General features: G+C 42.0%; 1 protein-coding gene across 1 annotated transcript; it reads left to right on the top strand.

Moving 5' to 3' along the window:
- The first annotated feature begins 1,872 nt into the window (after positions 1–1,872).
- LOC138046657 (E3 SUMO-protein ligase KIAA1586-like) lies at positions 1,873–3,596 on the top strand. The gene is made up of 3 exons (XM_068893259.1): positions 1,873–2,443; positions 2,814–2,915; positions 3,193–3,596. The coding sequence occupies exons 1-3, from the start codon at positions 1,873–1,875 to the stop codon at positions 3,594–3,596; spliced, it is 1,077 nt and encodes a 358-aa protein (XP_068749360.1).
- Positions 3,597–7,500: the final 3,904 nt, after the last annotated feature.

The raw sequence follows: 7,500 nt of genomic DNA, 5'->3' as shown, positions 1-7,500 counted from the left end.
TTGTACGTGTTCATTGCCGTGACTTTAACATCTTCAGTTCCCACGGCCTGCTCTCGTCTGACCTTGTAGCTCAGTCGGTAGAGCGGCGGAGATCTAACCCGAAGGTCGTGGCTTCAATTCCCACCCCGGTCAGAGTTTTTCTCTGTCCTTGTGTGGGCCCATTTCCATCAGTAGGGCTAACGCTCACATGGTTCATATAGGATAGAAATCTAGCACTTCACCATTACACTCTATTCAGTTAACTCTGTTTAATGGTAACTGTAGATGATAACGAGGTTACGGATATGATTCAAGCACTATTAGCTTTTCCCGTGACGTCTCCCTTTAGAGTGACTCCGATGCAATAATGGATCTCTTAAAGCCGTCAACATTTCTGTTGACGTTGTAATTAAAACAAGAGGCTACGGGTAGCATACACTTTGTTCAAAGAAACTTTAACCGATTTCCTTTAAAATTCACAGTATTTCAAAGATTTTTTATGTTACAATGAATATCCAGTTCAGTTCCGTAGTCCGAAGTCCCAACCATTCTCTACTTTCTCAAATCCTATAATACACCTCTTTTAGCCCCCAAAAAATTGCATAGGCATTGTTTTCAATTTCTCTTGGGACATTTTCATGTCCCCGGGAAATTGGAATTTTTGCTTTTGCGACTAAAATTTGCCGATCAGTCGCAAGTTTTCGACCACCTTGTGGCCGGTCAGTCGGTCACATATTAGCAATTGACGACTATTTTAAGCCTAAGTTAATAAAGGAAGATCATATTGAAGAGTATTGTGTCTTGTTTGGAACTTAAAAATTTTAATCTATTGGCAAAATTCTGTACGATTTACGTTGAATATTACGTAGCTGGATCGCCCATTTCACCCGCCATTAAAGCGGTTTCTTGAAGTAGTGTATAGCGCGCACAAATCTTAGATGGGAGACCGCTGATTCTTGACGCCTACGCACAAATGCAGACACAGAACATGTGGGATTCTGAAATATTCCATCCTTGATCTCCTTTACAAGCGCTTCACAATGAACACCGATGTTCAAGATTTGGCCGATTTTAAAAATCTTCTACTTAAGGATGAATTCGAAGAGGCAAGAAAAATATTGACCCTCAAAAGAAGCACATTCAAGCAAACTGAGGTCATCACTTCGAATGACCTGAAATGCCTTCCAAGAAGATGTCAACCGACCCAGAGGTCAACGTTTTCTTGCGCTGAAAGCGACACCGAATGGGGACTGTCTGTATAATGCCATCCCAATTCTTCTTTGTGGAAACGAGTCGGCTGCAATGTCATTACGCCTTTTAGTTGCTGGCGAGTTATATTTTAACGCTCCATTTTACGCTGATCATGACGTTTTTATTGACACATCAACATCTAACTTCGACCTCTCCCTGGTATTTACAGTCGCTCTAACTAAAGCGGGCCCGTTGTCGATGATTTCTCGGAAAGAGGAAGCAAAACCGAGGACATTAATTAAGTCAGAAGCGCTAGTTGCATGTACCCGTGGAAAATGGTCGTCGTTCATTCACGTCTTGGGGCTCGCTTCCGTTCTTTCGAAACAAGTGTGGTCGATCTATCCAAATGTTAATTTCCGGTTTCGAAGCCTCATTCACAGAGTAGTGAATCCAAGACCATCTGCCGCAGATAAGGCTCTTGTAAATGAAGACCAACTTAATATCCTCTGGTCTAGAGATGGTGATTTTGACAAACGTCCTAGTGTATGGTTCCAACCGAATCATTTCGTCCCAGTTATCAGTGAAGAGGAAGTTGCCAACTGCCCAGTCAAACAGGAAAACAAGTCTGGCACAGCACGAAAAACAAAACAAAAGGGAACACATTTTTCCTACTGATATGAAAGCATCCCCTGTGGTGCTAAAATGAGTTCAAAAAGTTCTTGCCTCACTGAAGGTCAATCTGTACCTGGTCAGAAACAAACTGCTGTGGCCGCTAAACTCAGCACGGTCGTACAGCCAGATGTTAAAATGTCATCAGCGTCGATAAAGCACAAGATGCATCATAAATGGGAGGATGAGTTTCCGTGGCTTACTTGTAGAGAAGAAGGCGAAGCCTTGCTATGTAGTTTGTGTTGTGATGCCCCACACGTAGCAGGAAAGAATCAGTTCCTGACAGGTTGTACCTCCACTAAGAAAGAAACCATGCAAAAGCACGCCGCCAGTAATGGTCATTTACGTGCCCAGGCAGCCGCGCTTGCTAAACAGAAGCCAGTGTGTCAGGGACCAATAGCCCAAAGTTTGGCCAGAGGTATAGGAAGGAGCATGCAGGAAGAGAAAGATCGGAAAGAAGTAACAGTTAAGATCACGACAGCCTACATCCTCGCGAAAGAAGAAATCCCTCAGGGGCTTATCGATTTGCAAATAAAGAATGGCCTGGAGTTAACCTCTACTTACGGGAATAACAAAACTTGTGTTGAGATAGTATCCATCCTCGGTAAGATGTTTAAGGAAGTAACAGTTGGGGAAATAAGCAAGAGTAACTACATCAGCGTCATGGCCGATCGACGTAGCTACAGACGGGGCACCTACTCGATTAGTTTCATAAGCTATTTAGGTGTCCCAAACTCTTCACAATCAACCTTGTATTAAAACTCTTTGTTTACCATTTATCCTTTCTTCTTTTCCCCTAACATTTTACTTCTTAATCACAATTGTAATATTTCATTAGTACTATGTATCTTCTTCAATATTTAATTTGTAAATATTCATATGTATATTCTATTTTTCTTTGTCCAACACTGTAAATTAATGTTTGTGTGAGTTTAAATTAAAATTGATTAATTGAAATTGATTGATTGACGCAGGAGGCCTGGAAAACGAAACTGTTTTCTGTCGATATGTGCTGGATGGTCACCCAGTTAACCCGTTAATTGGCCACAAAGCTGTTGAACACGCAAATGCAGAAGGTAGGTAAAATTAAAATAAAGATTTAATGTCTTTATGAGTAATAAGATGTTATTCATTATGCCTCTTTGGTTTCAGACCAAAGATTACGTACTCTTCGTCAAGTGTTTGAAATATCTTCTCTATTGAATTCTAAACTATGGAAAAACGGAGAAATTAAGATCACTTGTCCAAAACATCATTTCGGTTTTGAATTCCTTCGTTTGTTAATAAACTTGGGAGCAAATGAGAACGCGCTGATTTCTTCCTTCCCGGTTGCGTTATAAAAATTTATTTTAGGATTAAAGGATGCCATTTGTGCGACGTTCGAAGCGGTCGACGTAAGCTGCGAGTCTAAACTAGTTCCTTTTGGCGCAGACGGTTCATCGGTAAACCTTGGAAAGAAGTCTGGGCTTGCAACCCTTCTGAAAAAAGCCATACCTTATTTAGTGGACTTCCATTGTCTGCCTTGTCGACTTGAGCTCGCCCTCTTAGAACTCCAGAACAGCTGTAAATCAGTAGAAGATGTTTACACCGTGCTACACCTGATCTGGAAGACGTATCACTACAGCCCAAAAAGTGTGCGTGCTCTGAAATCCGTCGCTGATGAGCTACAAATCAACTTACTCAAGCCCACACAAGTAAGAGGCTCTATGCACAAAGACACCACTTACCAGGGGAGTGGCAGGCAAGACTTTTACTGACACGGAAAATAAAACAAATAAAACAAATAAATCTCACCCACTTCCCGACCGGAATTGCCATACTGGCAACCCAGTAATTAGTCTGCTTGCAGGGGGTAAATGTTGTTGCCGCCATGAAACATGTACATTGTATGAGACGCCATATTGAAAGAGCGTGGGATAGGTCTGGGCGGGATGACAAGACGATGGGGTGGGCAGTGGGAAGACCGCCTGCCGTTTTTTCTCTCCGCTCTTTCTTTTCCCCACCCAGTTGTTTTGTCACCTGGCCCGGACCTATCCCACTCTCTTCCAATATGGCGTTTGATACGTATTTCGTGGCGACAAGAACATCTTCAGCCTGCAAGCAGGCTAAAAAAATAATTTAATAAGTAACCTCCAATAATCCTTGAGTATTTGAGTATTCTCTTTTCTTGACAGGTTCGTTTGGATCTTCTTGTAAATTTTCTCCCGGTAATGATGTGTGTGGCGAAGGGAAATGAGGTTGAAGTTAAAAACCCGAAATTATTATTTTTAGCAAGAGCTCTCAATATTTAATATATTCAGGTCTTCATTGGAGCAAAGGCATCTGTTGGGCTTTAACAGAAACGATGCCGCGCTCCAACTTGTATGTCTTGGAATGCTCCCAATTAGATGCACGCCGATTTCAATAAGCGTCACGAAGTGTCCCCTTGCTCTTTTCCCCAACTTCAGAATCACTCGTGTCTCGGATTAAATGAATGAATTGACTATTTTCACCATCCCAACGTTTTTGTGTTTTTATTTTTTTTTTGGCGGGGGGGGGGGGGGGCTATTTACATAAAGGCAATACAAGTTATTTTTCTCTTGGGACTGTATCATGCTTCAGTCAATTGGATGTCTATTGTTTTAATGCAAATACCCCCCCCCCCCCCCAAAAAAAAAAAAAAAAGAACTGTATTATGGGATTGGTGAAAAAAAGGAATGAATAAACGAAGGAATATGTAGTTGACTACTCCCCTAGGAGCTGTTCAGTGTCAATGAAAAACTCTTTGTAGGGCACTTTGCGAGACTGTCTTTTAATGGCGCAAATGAAAGCAGTGCAGTTTACAATCGTAGCTCAATAACAAGTAGTTTACACAGGTGCCCCCAGAACAGAATAAGGGAAAGACCACCACACCGGGGACGTACTCTTCTCGTGTGTGGGTTCTTTAACGTCCCACCCTAGTGATGCGAGATGGGGTCTACGGTTTATCGTCCTTATCCGAGAAGGCTAAAATGTCCAACCATTTGCATAGGTCATTAGAGCTCATAACAAAAGCAGAACTTTTTCCTCTGTGTCCCCTAAAAGCTGAGGCTACTGTTTTGACTTGAACAGCAAGTGAAATCTTAAATGAGACTTCGGAGCTCAAGCAACATCAACGAAAACAAAACACAACTTTGCGATATTTTTCAGTCCTAATTCTCTTTAGTGCCGATTCTTTCACTATGGGCAGTGTCCAATAACTCGCCGAGTAGGTGCGAGTGGATTGAGGTTTACGAAAAGATGGAACAGAATGAACAATTAATTCTTGCATGCACTGGTTGTCGCCAAAATCCTTAGGATTTGAAATGATGATGACGTCATGAAATTATAGACCCCTTAAATAACTCAGACAAACAAAGTTCAGTCTGTAAGAGTCACGAGAGAAATGAGCTCTAATCTTTTCGGTTTTAAGCGACGTCGACCGTTTTCTCGGCCCAGTTCTCGAGAGAGAACCAGAACAATACAGAATTGAGCAGCTAGAACGATGTTTAAAGTGTATGAGGTTAAAATTGACGGGCAAACGTGACGACCTTTTTAAACGAGTGAGGGGCTGTATAAGGTCGTGTAAACAGTAAAAGTGACCACGTGCTTGAGCCGAGCATTGATAATGGCCCTTGGTCTGTGGCAAAAATTACAAAAAAAGATTCGATGTTGGAAGGAAATGGTACCCTAGGGCAAGTTCTATTCCCTATTCTACACCGTTGGCAGGATGGCATGTCGGCATGTCGGCATGTCGGCCGGTTTTGCAACAAAAGTCAGAATTGTGTTACATGTGCGTTTTCATCTCCTCGTGCATGACCAGTTTCGTATTCTAAAGGTTGGACTTGATCTAAAATACTCGTCACATTAGTTGGAACACCCCTCCTCGTTTCCCCCTTCCTCCAATGTTGATTTCCACAACTACTAGTAGTCGCCCGAAAAATTCTCACACAACATTGAATTGGGGGAAGGGGGATGTGGTATAAGCTACGATCTTGTAACACGATGATTCCCTCCATTCGCTAAGTGTTCCAACTAAATATGTCTAGTATTGTAGGTATCGGAGAGGCTGAACATTTACGCACGCATGCGCTGACGGAATGTTTGAAGACGAGACGACAAAAATGTGCAGTACCTCAAGACGTGGCACTGGAGCGTCGTACCAAACGAGTCATCCTGGGATTTCGGCCCGTGCGATCGCTTTTGGACGCAGTTGGCCCTTCGCTGCTTTCTGCTACCGACCTCGCCTCCCGGTATGGCATTGAGGGAGGGATATGTCGGCCCCTAAACCATATGAGACAAATCCCACGCCTACTCACAGCTCCAAACCTCCCTGGTCATTACAATTTAACGTAAGATTTCGATAGCTTATATATTCAAGAGAAAAGTCATTTTATCTGTCATATGGTAAGCACTGGAGTCGCAGATTACAAAGTGCACGCATGCGCCCTGCCGAAGGTAACATACATGCATGCATAAAACTTTATTTCATCTCGAATTTCTGAATAACATCTTCGAGACATTACAGCTAACATACATAATATATACAGATACATAACTAAATATTAAATAATATTTAAAGAGATATTAATCAAAACGAAAAGCCGCTGTACAAAATCCGGCCCTGGATTAGTTTAAAACCAGTAAACTCAGTGGTACGGGAAAAATCAGGTAGCGCATTTCGCAACATACTTAGTTAATACGTAAGAAAAAGAACTAAGACCATAACTGGTTGTTCTAGATTTATTGAGGGACAGAATGTAAGTTCCACGAAGATCATGCATAAGAAGAGAACGGGCGAGAAAACGTATTTTTCATATGGACAAGCCTTTTCTTTCTTTAACTACTTTTATACAATAATATGAGGAAATTTTGAATGCGCTTATTGCATAGAGATGTAGAGATTGACTTAAGTGGTACGTAAGACGACAGGTAATCGCAAATATAAATCTCGTTACTCTCTTATTTACATTATACCGTTTCTTTGACAAGAAATTACTAAAGGCCAGGCCGAATTTCCTACGATATAAAAAGTCTACGTTAACAGCACGCACTTTGGCTACACCTTAGTATCCGCCTAGAAATCTTCTTCTCGCTACTTTTTCCTCATTTGATGAGGACCAGTCTCTGCTTGCCTCCTTCATGCCCAAAAGGAATTCTGGGTAATTCGGCCGTTCCATGACAAGGGAAGACCCCCGATTCTCATTTCATAGATTTTCTTATGTGTGTGGAGCCACCCAGTCCTACCGGCAAAATACAGCATCGATTGAAGTTTTTAGCTTTCAAAACTTGCTCAAATTGTATCGGTAGGTCCTGGAATTCGTCCACAGAAAGGCCAGGGAGACGACTTCACTGGTGCTGTGAACCGCCATGTTTACAACAGAGCAATTTAGGCGTTCCACTCTGCATGAAATCATCTCTCACCTCTGTCTCGAGAAGACCAGACACGCATGGTTCTTACGTTAGGTTTATGCCCCTGTAGAATCAACCGAAATCTCAACTCCTTGTCAAAGTTAACCAGCATCTTTGTATTTTTAAAAATTTGGTTTTATCAACGGAGTTGATAATGTAAATTGGCCACCGTACAGAGATTCTAAAAGCTGACGTTTCGTGCGTTAGCCCTTCGCTCTGACGAAGGGCTAACGCTCGAAACGTCAGCTTTTA

The sequence above is a fragment of the Montipora capricornis genome, chromosome 4 (genome assembly GCF_036669925.1).
Source record: "Montipora capricornis isolate CH-2021 chromosome 4, ASM3666992v2, whole genome shotgun sequence".
NCBI classification, from domain to species: domain Eukaryota; kingdom Metazoa; phylum Cnidaria; class Anthozoa; order Scleractinia; family Acroporidae; genus Montipora; species Montipora capricornis.
The sequence above is the reverse complement of the archived record's forward strand: the minus strand, read 5'-3'. Positions and strand labels throughout refer to the sequence as shown.

What these genes read in the sequence shown, in the direction of transcription:
- LOC138046657 (XM_068893259.1), top strand. Translation starts at nt 1,873, where the DNA reads ATGAGTTCAAAAAGTTCTTGCCTCACTGAAGGTCAATCTGTACCTGGT. An exon ending in TGAGATAGTATCCATCCTCG is followed by an intron (nt 2,444 to 2,813) that starts GTAAGATGTTTA and finishes TGATTGACGCAG; the next exon opens with GAGGCCTGGAAAACGAAACT. An exon ending in TGAACACGCAAATGCAGAAG is followed by an intron (nt 2,916 to 3,192) that starts GTAGGTAAAATT and finishes AATTTATTTTAG; the next exon opens with GATTAAAGGATGCCATTTGT.